The 22,814-nt window shown below is 45.6% G+C and overlaps 1 protein-coding gene across 20 annotated transcripts in view; it reads left to right on the top strand.

Moving 5' to 3' along the window:
- caska (calcium/calmodulin-dependent serine protein kinase a) overlaps positions 1-22,814 on the top strand; it is a 208,996-nt gene that overhangs the window by 80,824 nt on the left and 105,358 nt on the right. For all 20 annotated transcript variants that reach the window (XM_046363152.1, XM_046363205.1, XM_046363136.1 and 17 more), the window contains exon 2: positions 5,307-5,419. In XM_046363152.1, the coding sequence (XP_046219108.1) occupies positions 5,307-5,419 (113 nt within the window). The remainder of the gene's footprint in view (positions 1-5,306; positions 5,420-22,814) is intronic.

Here is a 22,814-nt window from a genome sequence, read left to right on the forward strand (position 1 = left end):
AGCGACTTACAGTCATGTGTGCATACATTCTACGTATGGGTTTCTCAATAGCAAGGCTATGCTTTGTACTGAGTCTGTACATAGTCAAACATTTCCTTCATTTTGGGTCAGTCACAGTGGTCAGGTATTCTGCCACTGTGTACTCTCTGTTTAGGGCCAAATAGCTTTATAGTTTGCTCTGTTTTTTTTTGTCAATTCTTTCCAATGTTATCTTTTTGTTTTCTCGTCATTTGGTCGGGTCTAAATGTGTTGCTGTCCTGGTGCTCTGTGGGGTCTGTTTGTGTTTGTGAACAGAGCCCCAGAACCAGCTTGCTTAGGGGGTCTTGTCCAGGTTCATTTCTGTGAAACTGATGGTTTGGGAATCGCTTCCTTTTAGGTGGTTGTCAAATTTACGTTTGTACATGGAGGATATTTTTGAAGAATTATGCATGCAGTCTCAATTTGGTGTTTGTTCTGTTTTGAGCTGAGGATGATGTTAGAGTTTAAGTATAGCTCTCGCTCGCTCCTCTCTCTGGCCACAACATTAGAGCACATCTGCCTGGTTTCAGATGCATGAGCTGAGCTGAGGAGGAATTTACAGTGTGTGTTTTCAGTGGCTAACACCGTTGCTAATTACCGATCAAACAACCGTTAAATCCAAATGTCTTTCATGTGACTTCAGCCGTGGAAACCTCGGAATGTTTCCTTTCGCTAAGCTGTTGACCCAGGAGCTCTGCCAGGAGTTATGCTGTGTGTGTATTTATATTCTTTATTTATTGCATTATAAATGTCCCTGTTATGCTCAGAGAGACTTCTGCAGTACCCTCGGTCTCACCAGCTCTCTCTTGCTGTCACACACACACACACACACACACACACACACACACACACACACACACACACACACACACACACACACACACACACACACACACACACACACACACACACACACACACACACACACACACACACACACACACACACACACACACACACAAATGTAGACTTCACCATCCCACTTCCTCAGAGGATGTAGGCGTTTCTGTCTCTGCTCCCTGACCAACGTCCAAAGGGAGCAATCCTATACACTAATCCTCATCTTCCCCTCTATCTCTCTCTCTCTCTCTCTCTCTCTCTGATTCTTTCTCTTCCACACTCCCTACTCTCTCTATTCCTTCCTCTCTCCTGTAGGCTATATCTCCTTTCTCTTGGAGGGGAAGCTGTGGTCATTGTTTATTCATTAACTGTAACTGTATGCTATTGGGTTTCTCGCTTTCAGAGAGAAGGTGCTGCCTTGTTTCTAAGGGAACTCCAGCAGAGAATAAAGAACTTGAACAAATGCACTAACTCTACTTCTCATATACAGTGTTCCTGTGTGCCTGAATGTGCACGCGTGTGTGTGTGTGTGTGTGTGAGCGTGGTTATTGGAATGGATTTTGACCTCCATAAAAAATGACAGACAGCCAGGTCAAAATGATTACACTTTACTCAGCGTTATTGCTATCTAAGTGTGTGTGTGTGTGTGTGTGTGTGTGTGTGTGTGTGTGTGTGTGTGTGTGTGTGTGTGTGTGTGTGTGTGTGTGTGTGTGTGTGTGTGTGTGTGTGTGTGTGTGTGTGTGTGTGTGTGTGTGTGTGTGTGTGTGTGTGTGTGTGTGTGTAGCAGATGGTTGATCAGATTAACGCTGCTTAGCTTCAGAGGGGTGATGTACAGAGAAACACTGCCCAGAGATGGTCAGACACACACACACAGGCAGGCTGGAGAGCTGTTCATCGAACTAGTTTTGACTGCCGCTTGGTGATGACATTGATTGTGTGTGTTTAGTAGAATATTCCCAAATGCTCAACGGGAAATATGTGTCAATAGGTTTTCTCTGTCCCCTGGTTAAAAGCTCACTAACAGTTCAGACAGATGGGGGTAGAGAGAGATGGTGAGGCATAGAGAAAGACCCCTTATTTTCCCATTCGTTTTGCACATCGTTACATTGCACATTGTTACATTGGACATTGTATATAGTCAATAATATACCATTTGAAACGTCTATATTATTTAAAAACGTGTGTGTGTGTGTGTGTGTGTGTGTGTGTGTGTGTGTGTGTGTGTGTGTGTGTGTGTGTGTGTGTGTGTGTGTGTGTGTGTGTGTGTGTGTGTGTGTGTGTGTGTGTGTGTGTGTGTGTGTGTGTGTGTGTGTGTAATGTTTACTGTTCACTTCTGATTGTTTGTTCATTTATCTTATTTCCCTTTTGTTTTGTTGATTTCACTTGCTTTGGCAATGTAAACATATGTTTCTCATGCCAACAAAGCCCTTTTAATTGAATTGAATAGATGGGAAGTGGAGGGGAGGAGGAGAGAAGTGGGGAGAGGGAGAGAGATGGGGGAGTCGGACAGGGAGGGAATATGAAAGGAGAGCGACAGCAATACGCTCAAACTGTCCCACACGCAGCACAAACGCACCCACCCATACGCACTCACACTCATATTCAGTCTCTTTGTATTCTCTGAGGGTGTGTGTGAACTGGGTCATCTTTAATCAGACGTTGTCTAGCATACACACACCTGAGGCAGGAGAGGCTCTGCTTTCCAAGGAATGTGTGTGTGTGTGTGTGTGTGTCTCTCTCTCTGTGTGTGTGTGTGAGGGTGTGTGTGTGCCTTCTGCTCTGTGCCAACTGCCAAGCTACTGTGAGAGGTCTGCGAGGGCAGTGGAAACCTTGTATTCACTAAACACCTCTCACTGACTCAGGGTCAACTCCATCTGTGTTAAGATCACTGGTGTGGTTTACATTTTCCTCATCTTAGAATGATTCAACATCAGAACTGACTGAAGCTGATGGAACTGACCTCAACTCTCTTATCTAAACTAGAGCGCTTGGGTTGTGTGTGTTTTATATAGTGTAATCATATTCAGCCTCAATGTCTTGCTTTTGGGTACTGCAGAGATGTTAAGGAACAATTGAATGAATACATTAGTCTGTTAAAGACTATACTTGTACTAGGGTCTTTCTATTTGATTTCAATCACTTTTTGACCGCACTCCTTCAAACTCAAACATTTCTCTTTTCCAGTGTTGAAGACATGGATGTCTCATGGGGTTTGCAAAATTGGTCAGCTTTGAGCACATCTATCTCCTAATTGTTTTGGCAATAAATGCTTCACAGAGTTCAAGTAACAGACACATCTCAACATCAACTATTCAGAGGAGACTGCGTGAATCAGGCCTTCATGGTCGATTTGCTGCAAAGAAACCACTGCTAAAAGACACCAATAAGAAGAAGAGACTTGCTTGGGCCAAGAAACACAAGCAATGGACATTAGACCAGAGGAAATGTGTCCTTTGGTCTGACATTTGAGATGTTTGGTTCCAACCGCCGTGTCTTTGTGAGACGCAGAGAGGTGAACAGATGATCTCCGCATGTGAGGTTCCAACCGTGAAGCATGGAGGGAGAGGTGTGATGGTGCTGATGGTGACACTGTCAGTGATTTATTTAGAATTCAAGGCACACTTAATAAGGATGACTACCACAGCATTCTGCAGCGATACTCCATCCCATCTGGTTAGAGCTTAGTGGGACTATCATTTGTTTTTCAACAGGACAATGACCCAACACACCTCAAGGCTGTGTAAGGGCTATTTGACCAAGAAGGAGAGTGACGGAGTGTTGAATCAGATGACCTGGCCTCCACAATCACCTGACCTCAACCCAATTGAGATGGTTTGGGATGAGTTGGACCACAGAGTGAAGGAAAAGCAGCCAACAAGTGCTCAGCAAATGTGGGAACTCCTTCAAGATTGTTGGAAAAGTATTCCATGTGAAGCTGGTTGAGAGAATGCCAAGAGTGTGCAAAGCTGTCCTCAATGCAAAGGGTGGCTACTTTGAAGAATCTCAAATCTAAAATATATTTTGATTTATTTAACACTTTTTTGGTTACTACATGATTCCATGTGTGTTGTTTCATAGTTTTGATGTGTACACTATTATTTTACAATGTAGAAAATAGTCCAAATAAAGAAAAACCCTTGAATGTGTAGGTGTGTCCCAACTTTTGACTGGTACTGTAAATCAAAAGGGGTACAGTTAAAAGGCTCTTACAATATATGCAAAATGGAACAACCCACTATTTGTGTTTCTTTTGTATTTAGTGATGAGATGGTAAGGTGTTCAGTCCTATGTATAAAGGTATGAGATGTTAAGGTGTTCTGTCCTATGTATAAAGGTATGAGATGTTAAGGTGTTCTGTCCTATGTATAAAGGTATGAGATGTTAAGGTGTTCTGTCCTAGGTATGACGGTATGAGATGTTAAGGTGTTCTGTCCTATGTATAAAGGTATGAGATATTAAGGTGTTCGGTCCTATGTATAAAGGTATGAGATGTTAAGGTGTTCTGTCCTAGGTATGACGGTATGAGATGTTAAGGTGTTCTGTCCTAGGTATGACGGTATGAGATGTTAAGGTGTTCTGTCCTAGGTATGATGGTATGAGATGTTAAGGTGTTCTGTCCTATGTATAAAGGTATGAGATATTAAGGTGTTCTGTCCTATGTATAAAGGTATGAGATGTTAAGGTGTTCTGTAGAAAGGGAAAAAAGGTATGAGATGTTAAGGTGTTCTGTCCTAGGTATGACGGTATGAGATGTTAAGGTGTTCTGTCCTATGTATAAAGGTATGAGATGTTAAGGTGTTCTGTCCTAGGTATAAAGGTATGAGATTTTAAGGTGTTCTGTCCTTGGTATAAATGTATGAGATGTTAAGGTGTTCTGTCCTAGGTATGACGGTATGAGATGTTAAGGTGTTCTGTCCTAGGTATAAAGGTATGAGATTTTAAGGTGTTCTGTCCTTGGTATAAATGTATGAGATGTTAAGGTGTTCTGTCCTAGGTATGACGGTATGAGATGTTAAGGTGTTCTGTCCTAGGTATGACGGTATGAGATGTTAAGGTGTTCTGTCCTAGGTATGACGGTATGAGATGTTAAGGTGTTCTGTCCTAGGTATGATGGTATGAGATGTTAAGGTGTTCTGTCCTATGTATGATGGTATGAGATGTTAAAGTGTTCTGTCCTAGGTATGATGGTATGAGATGTTAAGGTGTTCTGTCCTATGTATGACGGTATGAGATGTTAAGGTGTTCTGTCCTATGTATGACGGTATGAGATGTTAAGGTGTTCTGTCCTTGGTATAAATGTATGAGATGTTAAGGTGTTCTGTCCTAGGTATGACGGTATGAGATGTTAAGGTGTTCTGTCCTAGGTATGACGGTATGAGATGTTAAGGTGTTCTGTCCTAGGTATGACGGTATGAGATGTTAAGGTGTGTGTGTTCTTTCCTGTGCAGGGGTCCGTTCAGCGTGGTGAGGAGATGTATCAACAGAGACACAGGACAGCAGTTTGCTGTGAAGATTGTAGATGTGGCCCAGTTTACCTCCAGCCCTGGACTCAGCACAGAGGGTAAGAAAACACACGCACACACTATATCACTCTCTCTCTGTTGTGTGTGGATGCTGATGGTTATAGAGACAAATGTACACACTTATCAGCTGGGTGTAAGGTGATGTGGGAGGCGTGTGTGTGTGTGTGTGTGTGTGTGTGTGTGTGTGTGTGTGTGTGTGTGTGTGTGTGTGTGTGTGTGTGTGTGTGTGTGTGTGTGTGTGTGTGTGTGTGTGTGTGTGTGTGTGTGTGTGTGTGTGTGTGTGTGTGTGTGTGTGTGTGTGTGTGTGTGTGTGTGTGTTCTCACTCTGAATCTGTACTCCAAATAACCCTTTAGCCCTGCCTCTGAGGTATAAAAAAAAAAAAAATAGGCATAGACATCTTGGTACTTTGTTTTGTTCAGAAAGCAAACTAATCACAAAGAGGCCAGTGAGTCATGAAATTGTCTGCACAAAGCACCAGACGCAGGGCACAGGCCTCATATCAAATCTAATGTTATTTGTCACATGCTTCGTAAACAACAGGTGGAGACTAACAGAGAAATGCTTTCTTACGGGCCCTTACCAACAATGCAGAGAGAGAGAAAATAGAGAAATAATAGAAAAGTAATAACCCATAATAATAAAAGTAATAATAAATGCACAATGAGTAATGACAACTTATATACACAGGGTACCAGTACCTAGTCAATGTGCAGGGGTACGAGGTAATTCAAGTAGATATGTACTGTACATATAACTATGAATAGAGTGACTAGGCAACAGGATAGATAATTAGCAGTAACAGCAGAGTATGTGATGAGTAAAACAAGTTAGTGCAAAAAAGACAATGCATATAGTCCGAGTAGCTATTTGGTTGACTGTTTTTCCAACTATTTAGCAGTATTATCGCTTGGGGGTTGAAGCTGTTCAGGGTCCTGTTGGTTCCAGACATGGTGCATCGGTACCGCTTGCCTTGCGGTAGGAAGGGGATCAGTCTATGACCTGGGTGGCTGGAATCTTTGACCATTTTTAAGGCCTTCCTCTGACACCGCTAGGATAGAGGTCCTGGATGGCAGGGAACTCGGGCCCCAGGATCCAGTTTCAGCGGGAGGTGTTCAGTCCCAAAGTCCTTAGCTTAGTGATGAACTTAGAGGGCACTATGGTGTGGAACTCTGAGCTGTAGATAATGAACAACATTCTCACATAGATGTTCGTTATGCCCAGGTGTTAGATGGTAGTATGTAGTGCAATAGAGATTGTGTCATCTGTGGATCTGTTGGGGCGGTATGCGAATTGGAGTGGGTCCAGGGTGTCTGGGATGATGGTGTTGATGTGAGCCATGACCGGCCTTTCAAAGCATTTCATGGCTACAGACGTGATAGTCATTTAGACAGGTTACCTTCGCATTCTTGCAGTGATGTGTCCAATAAGAAGCATTGGTGGCAAATCTGACCACTGCCAGTCACGTTCTGTTAAAGGTCCCCACAGCACACACATCCCCGGGTCACTCCTCTTTTCAGTTCGCTTCAGTTAGCGACTGGATCGAGCTGCAGAAAACACTCAACCTGGGCAGCTTTTATCTCCCATCTTTTCATTCAAAGACTCAATTATGGACATTCTTACTGACAGTTGTGGCTGCATTTTTGCAAATGTATCAACAATAAAAAACGGAAGTATTACATTTATATAAGTATTCAGACCCTTTACTCACTACTTTGCACCTTTGGCAGCGATTGCAGTCTCGAGTCTTCTTGGGTATGACGCTACAGGCTTGGCACACCTGTATTTGGTGAGTTTCTCGCATTCTTAATCGCAGATCCTCTCAAGCTCTGTCAGGTTGCATGGGGAGCGTTGCTGGACAGCTATTTTCAGGTCTCTCCGATCGGGTTCAAGTCCGGACTCTGGCTGGGCCACTCAAGGACATTCAGAGACTTGTCCCAAGCCACTCCTGTGTTGTCTTGGCTGTGTGCTTAGGGTCGTTGTCCTGTTGGAAGATGAACCTTCACCCCAGGCTGAGGTCCTGAGCACTCTGGAGCAGGTTTTCATCAAGGATCTCTCTGTACTTTGCTCCATTCATCTTTCCCTCTATCTTGACTAGTCTCCCAGTCCCTGCCGCTGAAAAACATCCCCACAGCATGAGGCTGCCACCACCATGCTTCACCATAGCCATGGTATTGGCCAGGTGATGAGCGGTGCCTGGTTTCCTCCAGACGTGACATATTCAGGCCCAATAGTTAAATCTTGGGTTTCATCAGACCAGAGAATCTTGTTTCTCATGGTCTGAGAGTACTTTAGGTGCCTTTTGGAAAACTCCAAGCGGCTGTCATGTGCCTTTTACTGAGGAGTGGTTTCCGTCTGGACACTTTACCATAAAGGCCTGATTGGTGCTGCAGAGATGGATGAGGATTGATATTTCTTTCCAATAAGTAGTTTTCAAAATGCTTGCCATTGTGATTTTTCCTGAAAGGGTCATAAGGGAGATAAATAACAGAAAACAGAAAAATGTAGTATTGTGGTTGATATGTACTTTTTTAAAACAGTATTACCATTTCTAAAAAAAATCCAGTGAGATTGTCCTTTCGTGATCCGTATTAAGTTTTACATAGAGTTTAAAACGGCAAAGCTGACAAATTGCACTCAGTGCTTTGAGCAGCGCTCTCCATAGACAGACTGGGGAGAGCAGAGTACCGACCACCCTACTAAGGCCAAGGTTAGCAGAGTAAAAGTGAAATAAATGAGCCCATTTGGGGATCTGTGTCAGATTTGTGTCACGCCCTGACCTTAGTATTCTTTGTTTTCTTTATTATTTTGGTTAGGTCAGGTTGTGACATGGGTGATATGTGTGTTTTTGTCTCATTCTAGGGTGTTTGTGCTGTCATGGAGTTTTTGTAGATTTATGGGGTTGTTTTCATCTAGGTGTTTATGTTGGTCTATGGTTGCCTAGATTGGTTCTCAATTAGAGGCAGGTGTTTATCGTTGTTTCTGATTGGGAGCCATATTTAGGCAGCCATCTTCTTTGGGTATTTCGTGGGTTATTGTCTATGTTATGTTGCATGTTAGCACATTGTTTATATCACGGTCGTCGTCGTCTTCGTTTTGTTGTTTTTGTGTAAGTGTTCTTCGTGTTCTTCATTAATAAAGAAGAATGTATTCTAACCACGCTGCGCTTTGGTCTACTCCATACGACGATCGTGACAATCTGATAGTATTTCTGATTGGCATAACGCCCCACCACTAATGAGCTGTGGCGCTTCTCAAACTAATGTTTTCTTCACCTCAAACATCAAGCAAACTGTTTTTTCCTCCTCAATGTATTTGAAAATCTTTCCAAGTCTCCGAGGGCGCAGGATATTTGATAAAATATTGCAAGTTTGCTAGTTCAAGCTTTGGGCCGGACCAATTAGTAAATAGTTTACACAATGTTTCAAGTTTGTTGCAGACAGGCCATGCAAAGCCAATGTGATTGATAGGAAATACATTTTTATCAGGATAATTTCTACCTGCAGGCTGCAATGTTTTTAATTGTTGGCTTTATATGCTATTTTTACATAGTTGGCAACAAACGTCACTTTTTAGGTTTGTAATCATTTTCTTTTAGGTTTGGATATAATTTGGATTAATTACAATCATTATACAATGGATATAAATAAACAGATGCCTCACAAGTCCTCAACTGGCAGCTTCATTAAATAGTACCCGCAAAACACCAGTCTCAACGTCGAAGAGGCGACGGGATGTTGCCTTCTAGGCAGAGTTGCAAAGAAAAAGCCATATCTCAGACTGGCCAATAAAAAGAAAAGATTAAGATGGTTAAAAGAACACAGACACTGGACAGAGGAACTCTACCTAGAAGGCCAGCATCCCGGAGTTGCCTCTTCACTGTTGACATTGAGACTGGTGTTTCGCGTGTACTATTTAATGAAGCTGCCAGTTTAGGACTTGTGAGGCGTCTGTTTCTCAAACTAGACACTCTAATGTACTTGTCCTCTTGCTCAGTTGTGCAGAGGCTGTCTTTAACACAATGGACTTCTACTGTACCTGGGCTCTGGGGGACTGGCCTGGGATGGGTGAGTTGGTGTGACCACTGATGGGGCAGCTGCCATGACGGGAAAGCACTCCAGAGTAGTAAAGCGAATCATTGAGAGAGCACAAAGTGCGAAGTGGAACCACTGCTTCCTACACAGGGAGGCATTGGCAGCTAAATACATGGTGCCTGACCTCCACGCCACTCTCCAGGATGTGATCAAGTGTGTCAACTATATCAAAAACAGTTCCACGAAAAGCAGGTGTTTCCAGGCCTTCTGCAGGTATATGGGGAGCGAGCACCAGCAGGTGTTTCCTAGCCTTCTGCAGGTATATGGGGAGCGAGCACCAGCAGGTGTTTCCAGGCCTTCTGCAGGTATATGGGGAGCGAGCACCAGCAGGTGTTTCCTAGCCTTCTGCAGGTATATGGGGAGCGAGCACCAGCAGGTGTTTCCTAGCCTTCTGCATGTATATGGGGAGCGAGCACCAGCAGGTGTTTCCAGGCCTTCTGCAGGTATATGGGGAGCGAGCACCAGCAGGTATTTCCAGGCTTTCTGCAGGTATATGGGGAGCGAGCACCAGCAGGTGTTTCCAGGCCTTCTGCAGGTATATGGGGAGCGAGCACCAGCAGGTGTTTCCAGGCCTTCTGCAGGGATATGGGGAGCGAGCACCAGCAGGTGTTTCCAGGCCTTCTGCAGGGATATGGGGAGCGAGCACCAGCAGGTGTTTCCAGGCCTTCTGCAGGGATATGGGGAGCGAGCACCAGCAGGTGTTTCCAGGCCTTCTGCAGGTATATGGGGAGCGAGCACCAGCAGGTGTTTCCAGGCCTTCTGCAGGTATATGGGGAGCGAGCACCAGCAGGTGTTTCCAGGCCGTCTGCAGGGATATGGGGAGCGAGCACCAGCAGGTGCTTTATCATGCAGAGGTCCGCTGGCTCAGGGGTAAAGTGTTGGGTCGCTTTTATGAGCTTCACGTGGAGATTGCTTCGTATCTTTCGGAAAACAAGTCACCTCTGGCCGAACATGTCGATTGTGAGTTCTCTCAATGTGTCAATGCAAGGGAGGGGGCACAATCAATTTGAACAGATGGATAAAGTGGATGCCTTCAAATGAAGCTTACCGTTTTGTCAAAGCATGTTCCTAACGGGAAGATTGACATGTTTCCAAATGCTGATTTTGAGATTCAGAATCTGATCAACAAGTTGCACGGCGACACACTTAAAAACAACATTAAACAGTATCTTGTCAAGCTGCAGGGAAAGTTTTGCGACTACTCCCCGGAGGAGAACAGGAGACAAGATGACTGGATGCGTGACCCCATTTTGAATGGGATGCGTCATGTTGCCAAGCAATTAAGATGACAGCTGTTGGAACTGTCATTTTGATCGCGGACTGAGCATGTGCCCTGGAAATGACACTGCCACAGTTCTGGAGCAGCGTAGTGGGAGAGTATCCTGCTCTTGCCTGTCGTGCAATCAGAACCTTGCTATCGTTCAGCACTACATATCTGTGTGAAAGTGGCTTCTCTGCTATGGCCATGCTGAAAACTAAAAGAAGAAACAAACTGGACAGCCAGAATGACCTCCGAGTGTCCCTGTCAACCCCGGACTTCAATAAACTTATCAAACTGAAGAAACACCCCCAGTTTTCCCACTGATAGGCCCCGTACACAATAAATAAACAGGTTCATGAGTTCACTATGTCAATTGTTATTGTTAATTAATTATGACATTCATATGACATTTTATTGAACTGGTTAACTTACACCTTTTAAAAAACTTCAAGGTTGTGAAACTATTCACATGGTAATTGATTGTTTTCTATTTTAAACACTTATGTGTTACTGTTCATTAACATTATTGGACTGGTGTGTGTTACTGTTAACATTATAGGACTGGTGTGTTACTGTTCATTAACATTATTGGACTGGTGTGTGTTACTGCTCATTAACATTATAGGACTGGTGTGTGTTACTGCTCATTAACATTATTGGACTGGTGTGTGTTACTGTTAATTAACATTATTGGACTGGTGTGTGTTACTGTTAACATTATAGGACTGGTGTGTGTTACTGTTAACATTATTGGACTGGTGTGTGTTACTGTTCATTAACATTATTGGACTGGTGTGTGTTACTGTTCATTAACATTATTGGACTGGTGTGTGTTACTGTTCATTAACATTATTGGACTGGTGTGTGTTACTGTTAACATTATAGGACTGGTGTGTTACTGTTCATTAACATTATTGGACTGGTGTGTGTTACTGCTCATTAACATTATAGGACTGGTGTGTGTTACTGCTCATTAACATTATTGGACTGGTGTGTGTTACTGTTAATTAACATTATTGGACTGGTGTGTGTTACTGTTAACATTATAGGACTGGTGTGTGTTACTGTTAACATTATTGGACTGGTGTGTCTTACTGTTAATTAACATTATTGGACTGGTGTGTCTTACTGTTAATTAACATTATTGGACTGGTGTGTGTTACTGTTAACATTATTGGACTGGTGTGTGTTACTGTTAACGTTATTGGACTGGTGTGTGTTACTGTTAACATTATTGGACTGGTGTGTGTTACTGTTCATTAACATTATTGGACTGGTGTGTGTTACTGTTCATTAACATTATTGGACTGGTGTGTGTTACTGTTCATTAACATTATTGGACTGGTGTGTGTTACTGTTAACATTATTGGACTGGTGTGTGTTACTGTTCATTAACATTATTGGACTGGTGTGTGTTACTGTTAACATTATTGGACTGGTGTGTGTTACTGTTCATTAACATTATTGGACTGGTGTGTGTTACTGTTAACATTATTGGACTGGTGTGTGTTACTGTTCATTAACATTATTGGACTGGTGTGTGTTACTGTTCATTAACATTATTGGACTGGTGTGTGTTACTGTTCATTAACATTATAGGACTGGTGTGTGTTACTGCTCATTAACATTATTGGACTGGTGTGTGTTATTGTTAACATTATTGGACTGGTGTGTGTTACTGCTCATTAACATTATTGGACTGGTGTGTGGTACTGTTCATTAACATTATATGACTGGTGTGTGGTACTGTTCATTAACATTATTGGACTGGTGTGTGTTACTGCTCATTAACATTATTGGACTGGTGTGTGTTACTGTTCATTAACATTATTGGACTGGTGTGTGTTACTGTTCATTAACATTATTGGACTGGTGTGTGTTACTGTTAACATTATAGGACTGGTGTGTGTTACTGTTCATTAACATTATAGGACTGGTGTGTGTTACTGTTAACATTATAGGACTGGTGTGTGTTACTGTTCATTAACATTATTGGACTGGTGTGTGTTACTGTTCATTAACATTATTGGACTGGTGTGTGTTACTGTTAACATTATAGGACTGGTGTGTGTTACTGTTCATTAACATTATTGGACTGGTGTGTGTTACTGTTCATTAACATTATTGGACTGGTGTGTGTTACTGCTCATTAACATTATTGGACTGGTGTGTGTTATTGTTAACATTATTGGACTGGTGTGTGTTACTGCTCATTAACATTATTGGACTGGTGTGTGTTACTGTTCATTAACATTATTGGACTGGTGTGTGGTACTGTTCATTAACATTATTGGACTGGTGTGTGTTACTGTTCATTAACATTATTGGACTGGTGTGTGTTACTGTTCATTAACATTATTGGACTGGTGTGTGTTACTGTTAACATTATAGGACTGGTGTGTTACTGTTCATTAACATTATTGGACTGGTGTGTGTTACTGCTCATTAACATTATAGGACTGGTGTGTGTTACTGCTCATTAACATTATTGGACTGGTGTGTGTTACTGTTAACATTATTGGACTGGTGTGTGTTACTGTTAACATTATTGGACTGGTGTGTGTTACTGTTCATTAACATTATTGGACTGGTGTGTGTTACTGTTAACATTATTGGACTGGTGTGTGTTACTGTTCATTAACATTATAGGACTGGTGTGTGTTACTGTTCATTAACATTATTGGACTGGTGTGTGTTACTGTTCATTAACATTATTGGACTGGTGTGTGTTACTGTTAACATTATAGGACTGGTGTGTGTTACTGTTAACATTATAGGACTGGTGTGTGTTACTGTTCATTAACATTATTGGACTGGTGTGTGTTACTGTTCATTAACATTATTGGACTGGTGTGTGTTACTGTTCATTAACATTATTGGACTGGTGTGTGGTACTGTTCATTAACATTATTGGACTGGTGTGTGTTACTGTTAACATTATAGGACTGGTGTGTTACTGTTCACTAACATTATTGGACTGGTGTGTGTTACTCTTAACATTATAGGACTGGTGTGTGTTACTGTTAACATTATTGGACTGGTGTGTTACTGTTCATTAACATTATTGGACTGGTGTGTGTTACTGCTCATTAACATTATTGGACTGGTGTGTGTTACTGTTAACATTATAGGACTGGTGTGTGTTACTGTTCATTAACATTATAGGACTGGTGTGTGTTACTGCTCATTAACATTATTGGACTGGTTGTCCGGATTTGGCCAGGGTTGTTCCGGTTTTTGGTCACTAGATGCCCCCATTGTGCCTTTTGACCTTTTGTTTTCCCTTGATCCTCATTATTATTTGCACCTGTGCCTCGTTTCCCCTGATTGTATTTTAACCCTTTGTTTTCCTCTGTTCTTTGCTCTATGTTTGTATGTTAGCACCCAGCCCTAGTACTCTGAGAACTCTTGTTGATCCCGGTGGACTCTCTTGTGGAATTCTGTTTTTTGTTCTTGTTTGTTTGTTTTTTGAGTATCTTTTGAAGCTTTTTGTGCTTTACCTTCCACCTTGTGGATTTACCTTTTTTGTCTTGGAGGATTACCTTTGTTCTTGTAGGATTCCTTTTGAGGTTGTGGAGTTACATGTTTTCCTGAAGAACTTCACTTTTTACTTCATTAAATACACCGTCTCAAGTACTGCTGTGTCTGCCTCATCTTCTGGGTTCTGCCGACTATTCGTGGCTCAGTTGGTTAAGTGACTGTTTCTCACTCCGGAGACCCGGGTTCGTAACCGGGTTCTGACACTGGTGTGTGTTACTGCTCATTAACATTATTGGACTGGTGTGTGTTACTGTTAACATTATAGGACTGGTGTGTGTTACTGTTCATTAACATTATTGGACTGGTGTGTGTTACTGCTCATTAACATTATTGGACTGGTGTGTTACTGTTAACATTATTTGACTGGTGTGTGTTACTGTTCATTAACATTATTGGACTGGTGTGTGTTACTGCTCATTAACATTATTGGACTGGTGTGTTACTGTTAACATTATTTGACTGGTGTGTGTTACTGTTCATTAACATTATTGGACTGGTGTGTGTTACTGTTCACTAACATTATTGGACTGGTGTGTGTTACTGTTCACTAACATTATTGGACTGGTGTGTGTTACTGTTCATTAACATTATTGGACTGGTGTGTGTTACTGTTAACATTATTGGACTGGTGTGTGTTACTGTTCATTAACATTATTGGACTGGTGTGTGTTACTGTTAACATTATTGGACTGGTGTGTGTTACTGTTCATTAACATTATTGGACTGGTTTTAATGTCATGTTCTGAGTCTGATCATTTATTACACCCCACCCCTGAACTGGTCGCCTAATTAAAAGGCTTATTCTCTTGAATTGGTTAGAAATGTTTTCTCAGCTAATATGTCTGTGTAATGATTTTCTTTAATACCATAATGGTAGCCCAGTGAGACAGAGTCTATTTTGCAAGTGAAGCCTGCCCAAGAAGGCAGCTGCAATACAACATTACAAAATGCAATCATTAACAGTCCATAATATTGGTTTGTGAATAAATTGTCCTTGTCAAATTTGGGGCCCCAGGCAAAATCAGTTGAGAACCACTGGTCTACAGCTTATCTAACTCAAAGGGAGCTCGTCCAGTTCTCCAGTGATTGCACATTGGCGATTTATTTACTCGCCGACGTAGTTTCGCCTGGGTGCCCGCACGTTGGCCTCTCTTACACCATCACTTCCTGTTCCTGAGTGTCGGGGATAGTCCACCATAATTTGCAAATAAATTCATTAAAAAATCCTACAATGTGATTTTCTGGATTTGTTTTTCTCATTTTGTCTGTCATAGTTGAAGTGTACCTATGATGACAATTACAGGCCTCTCTTATCTTTTTAGTGGGAGAACTTTCACAATTGGTGGTTGACTAAATACTTTTTTGCCCCACTGTATGTACAATTCAGACCAGTTCAGACCAGTGGAAAAAAACCCACAACATCAGAATTGGTCAGCAGCTCATAAAACTGCAGCACCATTCATCCACTCTGAAAGAGAGAGAAATAGAGGTGTTCTATTGTTTTACCCCCTTCTCATGGTATCCTATTGTTAGTAGTTACTATCTTGTCTCATCGCTACAACTCCTGTACGGCTCGGGAGAGACGAAGGTCAAAAGTCATGCGTCCTCCAATACACAACCCAACCAAGCCGCACTGCTTCTTAAGACAGCACGCATCCAACCCGACCAATGTGTCGGAGGAAACACTGTGCACTACCGGCCAAACCCTCCCTAACCCGGACGACGCTAGGCCAATTGTGCGTCGCCCCACGGACCCCCTGGTTGCAGCCAGCTGCGACAGTGCCTGGGCGCAAACCCAGAGTCTCTGGTGGCACAGCTAGCACTGCGATGCAGACCACTGCGCCACCCGGGAGGTTCTATTTGTTTTTAAGAGGGGAAGATTGCAGGGTTCAATCTCGGTGAAGTCTGCCACTTTATTTTAGAGGAGCACATATGGACTGTAGTTACTTCAACCACCCATTATGATATATCTTCCTTTTCTTGTCTCAGGCAAACACACACACACACACACACACACACACACACACACACACACACACACACACACACACACACACACACACACACACACACACACACACACACACACACACACACACACACACACACACACACACACTGAGCCAATTGAGGGTAAATTGGCAGCAGAGTATGTGCCTATTCTTTGCATAATTGCCTAACACACACATAGGTAACTGATGGCATCTCATCTGCAATGGAGACTCATACATCTACATTATATTACATTACCACTGTGTTCTGCCTTACCATTACCTCAACCACTGGCACGTTATACTTAGTGACCATTACAGCTCTAACGCCTACCTTCAATGAGAAGGAGAGAGAGAGACAGGCAGGCAGACCTGTAGAGTGAGAGATTAGGAAATGGATAAAGAGAGCGAGGGAGAAATAATGGTTTGAATTTGGAGGGCGAGAGAGAAAAGGAAACAAAGAGGGAGGTTCTGTGAGATCGGTCTTTCTGTGCTCTATGAAGGCTGTCTAATGAGACTGTTCTTTCCTGTCCGCTGAGCACATCCTCTGCTCTGTCATTAGGAACCTTCTTGAAAAATATAGGCTTTTAATGCCTGATTCTGATCTCAAAGCACATTCCACATTCATGTAGGCTATCCTGGTACTAGCTGCTATGTTTAATTTACACATTTAATTTACACATTGCTGGAAATATATCATTTTTTGCTGAACAATTACAATGAGAAAAGTGAAACAAGGTTATTGATTTATATTGCTGGGCCCTCAAGTCCCGTCAGTAATGAATCAAGTTGATCAGAACTGCCATCTCTAAGTGTGTGTGGTCTGCGCGTGTCAGACTCAAGCTTTCATACGTGAATACTGACAACAGTAAAACAATTGCACTGTCCAATATCTCCGGAGAAAAACTGGGACGGTCCTCTTGTCTTTTGTCTGTTGTCTTGAGTGTCATACAGTTGCACATTTTGTCACTCCACTCTCACGTTTCCATCTCCAGTCTCATTTCTTCCCACTGGGGTGAATATGGACTAGCAGGAGATTTGACAGAGAGATATGTGTGGCTCAGTATAGTCACAGATGGGTGTTGAATGGTAGATTTCACTACAGTGAAGTATGATATGTCACTGTGTTGTTAGGTAGCTGATCCGGCCTGTTCTCCTGATGCAGGACACATCTGTGGTTTCCCCAGACAACACTGCTCCCCTCCGTGCTAGTCGGTTTGGCATAACAATTCCAATTGTTATTACTAGTATTATTTCTTATTTCTGTAGTAGTGTGTGTGAGTGAGTGTGTGCGTGCGTGCGTGCTATGAAAACTCACTGTCAGGTTAAGTCCTTTTCTAAGTCTGCATGAGTATTTGAGCTTAGCTTCTCTTCCTACCACACTCCACAGACAATCCCCTACAAACCCCTTCTGAACGAGGGACCGTGTACCCCGGTCCGCGGAGGAGAAATATCTTTTTTCTACCAGAGCCAGGGATTTCTGTCATCCCTCCCTTCTCATAAAGCGAGTGATGGAAACGACTGAGAAAAACACAAATGAAACGTTCACTAGGCCTCCCATTCCTCTCCATCACCCTACCACCTGTTTGTATCCAATCACAAGCCTTGGCTGGAGCTCTGAGAAATCTATCGACCGTACACTCACACACACACACACACACACAACACACACACACACAAACTCTAGATGGCAGTAACACTGTTCCCTTTGTTGATTTGTTTTTATATTTCACATTTGTTGGGTGATAGAAAATAGAACAGTTACTCTTGAACAAGCAGCTTTAATACAGGAGAGTAGTCACACACACTGCTGCACAACAACTAGGGACGGGCCTGAAGGACCCAGAAATGGTGTGGGCCGGCGATCGATTGGCCAGCAGGGGTCAGACACACACTAAAGCTTTCACACACACACATGCTTACACATTTTCAACCTCTACAAACACACGCTTGCTGAGGCCCCCTGTCCCAGTGGTGTGTGATGAATAGGTCAGACTGCAGAAGAGATAAGAGAGAAAAGCAGCCCTGAGAACCAGAGATTCATCACTTTCAGTCTCCCCATCCCTCTCCCCATCCCTCTCCCCATCCCTCTCCCCATCCCTCTCCCCATCCCTCTCCCCATCCCTCTCCCCATCCCTCTCCCCATCCCTCCCTCCCTATCTCCCCATCCCTCTCCCCATCCCTCTCCCCATCCCTCCCTCCCTATCTCCCCATCCCTCTCCCCATCCCTCTCCCCATCCCTCCCTCCCTATCTCCCCATCCCTCTCCCCATCCCTCTCCCCATCCCTCTCCCCATCCCTCTCCCCATCCCTCTCCCCATCCCTCTCCCCATCCCTCCCTCCCTATCTCCCCATCCCTCTCCCCATCCCTCTCCCCATCCCTCTCCCCATCCCTCTCCCCATCCCTCTCCCCATCCCTCTCCCCATCCCTCCCCCATCCCTATCTCCCCATCCCTCCCTCCCCATCCCTCTCCCCATCCCTCTCCCCATCCCTCTCCCCATCCCTCTCCCCATCCCTCTCCCCATCCCTCTCCCCATCCCTCTCCCCATCCCTCCCTCCCTCCCCATCCCTCCCCCATCCCTCCCCATCCCTCTCCCCATCCCTCTCCCCATCCCTCTCCCCATCCCTCTCCCCCATCCCTCTCTCCCCCCATCCCTCCCCATCCCTCTCCCCATCCCTCTCCCCATCCCTCTCCCCATCCCTCCCTCCCTATCCCTCCCCCATCCCTCTCCCCATCCCTCTCCCCATCCCTCCCTCCCTCCCCATCCCTCCCCATCCCTCCCCATCCCTCTCCCCATCCCTCTCCCCATCCCTCTCCCCCCTCCCCCATCCCTCTCCCATCCCCTCTCCCCCTCTCCCATCCCTCTCCCCATCCCTCCCTCCCCATCCCTCCCTCCCCATCCCTCTCCCCATCCCTCTCCCCCATCCCTCCCCATCCCTCTCCCCATCCCTCTCCCCATCCCTCTCCCCCATCCCTCTCCCCATCCCTCTCCCCATCCCTCCCCATCCCCATCCCTCTCCCCATCCCTCTCCCCATCCCTCTCCCCATCCCTCTCCCCATCCCTCTCCCCATCCCTCTCTCCCTATCCCTCCCCATCCCTCTCCCCATCCCTCTCTCCCTCATCCCTCTCCCCATCCCTCCCTCCCTATCTCCCCCATCCCTCTCCCCCATCCCTCTCCCCATCCCTCTCCCCATCCCTCTCCCCATCCCTCTCCCCATCCCTCTCCCCATCCCTCTCCCCATCCCTCTCCCCATCCCTATCTCCCCATCCCTCTCCCCATCCCTCTCCCCATCCCTCTCCCCATCCCTCTCCCCATCCCTCTCCCCATCCCTCTCCCCATCCCTCTCCCCATCCCTCTCCCCATCCCTCCCTCCCTCCCTCTCCCCATCCCTCTCCCCATCCCTCTCCCCATCCCTCTCCCCATCCCTCTCCCCATCCCTCTCCCCATCCCTCTCCCCATCCCTCTCCCCATCCCTCCCCCTCTCCCCATCCCTCTCCCCATCCCTCTCCCCCCATCCCTCTCCCCCATCCCTCTCCCCATCCCTCTCCCCATCCCTCTCCCCATCCCTCCCTCCCCCATCCCTCCCCCATCCCTCTCCCCATCCCCATCCCTCTCCCCATCCCTCTCCCCATCCCTCTCCCCATCCCTCCCTCCCTATCCCTCCCCATCCCTCTCCCCATCCCTCTCCCCATCCCTCTCCCCCATCCCTCTCCCCATCCCTCCCCCATCCCTCTCCCCATCCCTCCCTCCCTCTCTCCCCATCCCTCTCCCCCATCCCTCCCCATCCCTCTCCCCATCCCTCTCCCCATCCCTCTCCCCATCCCTCTCCCCATCCCTCTCCCCATCCCTCCCCATCCCCCTCCCCATCCCTCTCCCCATCCCTCTCCCCATCCCTCCCTCCCTATCTCCCCATCCCTCTCCCCATCCCTCTCCCCATCCCTCTCCCCATCCCTCTCCCCATCCCTCTCCCCATCCCTCTCCCCATCCCTCTCCCCATCCCTCTCCCCATCCCTCTCCCCATCCCTCTCCCCATCCCTCCCTCCCATCCCTCCCTCCCCATCCCTCTCCCCATCCCTCTCCCCATCCCTCCCTCCCTCCCTCCCCCATCCCTCTCCCCATCCCTCCCCTCCCCCCCATCCCTCTCCCCATCCCTCCCTCCCTCCCTCCCCATCCCTCTCCCCATCCCTCCCTCCCCATCCCTCCCCATCCCTCTCCCCATCCCTCTCCCCATCCCTCTCCCCATCCCTCCCTCCCTCCCTCCCCATCCCTCTCCCCATCCCTCCCTCCCTCCCCCATCCCTCTCCCCATCCCTCCCTCCCCATCCCTCTCCCCATCCCTCCCTCCCTCCCCCCCATCCCTCTCCCCATCCCTCCCTCCCTCCCCATCCCTCTCCCCATCCCTCCCTCCCCATCCCTCTCCCTATCCCTATCCGTCCCTCCCCCTCTCACCATTCCTCCCTCCCTCTCACCATCCCTCCCTCCCTCTCACCATCCCTCCCTCCCTCTCACCATCCCTCCTCCTCCTCTCCAGGTGGTAGCTATAGTAATGGGGCACCTGGCACCTAGAGCTCTACTACATGTACCAAGGCCTCTCTCTGCTGCCCCTTTGGAGCAGGTATTGACTACCAGCAGCAGCAGAAACATCACACAGCGCCCGTGCGCACACACACACACACACACACACACACACACACACACACACACACACACACACACACACACACACACACACACACACACACACACACACACACACACACACACAGACACACAGACACACATATCAGGGCCTCCTCCAGAACAGGCTTTAACTCCCAGCTGGAGAAACTGGGACCTCTATTGAGATCTCCCCCTCTCCTCCCCTCCCCTCCTAACTGCTTTATATGTGGTGAGTCATTGAACATGGCACTGTTTGACATGCCCCCTGCAGTGTGCATGCGTGTCAAAGCCATATGGAGGTTTGTGCTTTCCTCTTATGGGTTTTGATCTGGCTTTGAAGAAAGGCCTTGTTGTGTGTGATCTATATCCATCTCCCTCCCTCCCTCCCTCTCTCCCTCCCTCCCTCCCTCTCTCCCTCCCAATTTTCATTCATTTAATCTCTTTCATTCAACCACACTTATGCAATCTCTCTCTCTCTCTCTCTCTCTCTCTCTCTCTCTCTCTCTCTCTCTCTCTCTCTCTCTCTCTCTCTCTCGCTCTCTCTCTCTCTCTCTCTCGCTCCCTCCCTCACGCTCCCTCCCTCACGCTCCCTCCCTCCTCATTTATTACCTCTATTCTGAGGTCAGCTGTAATACTGATGCAGTGATCTGAGAATAATTTCCATTCAGTCACTTCCAACACACACACACACACACACACACACACACACACACACACACACACACACACACACACACACACACACACACACACACACACACACACACACACACACACACACACACACACACACACACACACACACACACACACACACACACACAGAGAGAGATCGAGAGAGAGAGGATGAGAGGAAGGGAGGAAAAAATCTAGCTGGGAGCTGAAACATTGTTTCTTTTGGTATTTGTTTCATTAGTCCACACATCATACTGTTTCTCTATATCTGTAAATCTTGATTGCTGACATGCAAAACATTTTGCGACTGTATCAACAGTGGACGAGTGAAACAAATACCAAAGGATATCTTTTGAGCTGTATTTCGCTATTATCTTAATCGTTATCTTAGGACAAACAGTGAATTATCTTCGGACAAACACTCCCCGCTAGGCTAGCGCTAATAAACGTTTTACTAAACCCACCAGGAGGCCTACAAGAGCCACGTGTCTCTCTGATTCTCACAGTGAAGCCATTTAGTGTTGTTATTCCAAGTTCATTCTCTGATTATATAGCACGATGTAATCACGAGTCCTGTTGCTATTAAATTCCCTTCTTGTCATTAGCCTACGTTTGCTGGTCAAGTGAAGTCATTTTCCTTCAGTTTGGGGATTTATTTTGAGTGCTTACTGTATGTTTGTTCTTGTTTGTGTCCGCTTCTCACTCCCACTGACATTTCCTTGTAGATGTGGGTTTGCTCAAGAGGTGTGCACCCCTTTTTCCTGCCAGTTCTGTCATTTTGTTTATCTGTTCATTGAGATCACGGCTATTGAAGATGTGGACCGGTTTGATTTGAAGGCCTATGGATAATGTGATGTTATGGTGGTCTGTTTATTAGACGTTTCTATAGCCTCTGTGTTGTGTAAATACATGTTTAACCAGTTTATGTGCAGTGTGCGCCCCTACTCATTGTGGCTATGGTTTAGCCTAGAACATGGCCCAAGGTATTTCTACCTGGCTTTGCCAGAGTTCTGTAAGCTTGGAAGTGGAGCGTGTCCGCGTTGGTCTTATTTGGTTTTCTCAGTACCTGTAGTCTTTTAGATAAACTACTACCACTTGAATAAAGAACAGTATCATCTGCATAAAAAGGAACATTCGCTGTTTCAATAAGATCCCCAATGTTGTTGATATACAAAATGAACAACAGTGGGCCCAAAATAGAACCTTGCAGAAC

The sequence above is a fragment of the Oncorhynchus gorbuscha genome, linkage group LG01 (assembly GCF_021184085.1).
Source record: "Oncorhynchus gorbuscha isolate QuinsamMale2020 ecotype Even-year linkage group LG01, OgorEven_v1.0, whole genome shotgun sequence".
Classification (NCBI taxonomy): Eukaryota; Metazoa; Chordata; class Actinopteri; order Salmoniformes; family Salmonidae; genus Oncorhynchus; species Oncorhynchus gorbuscha.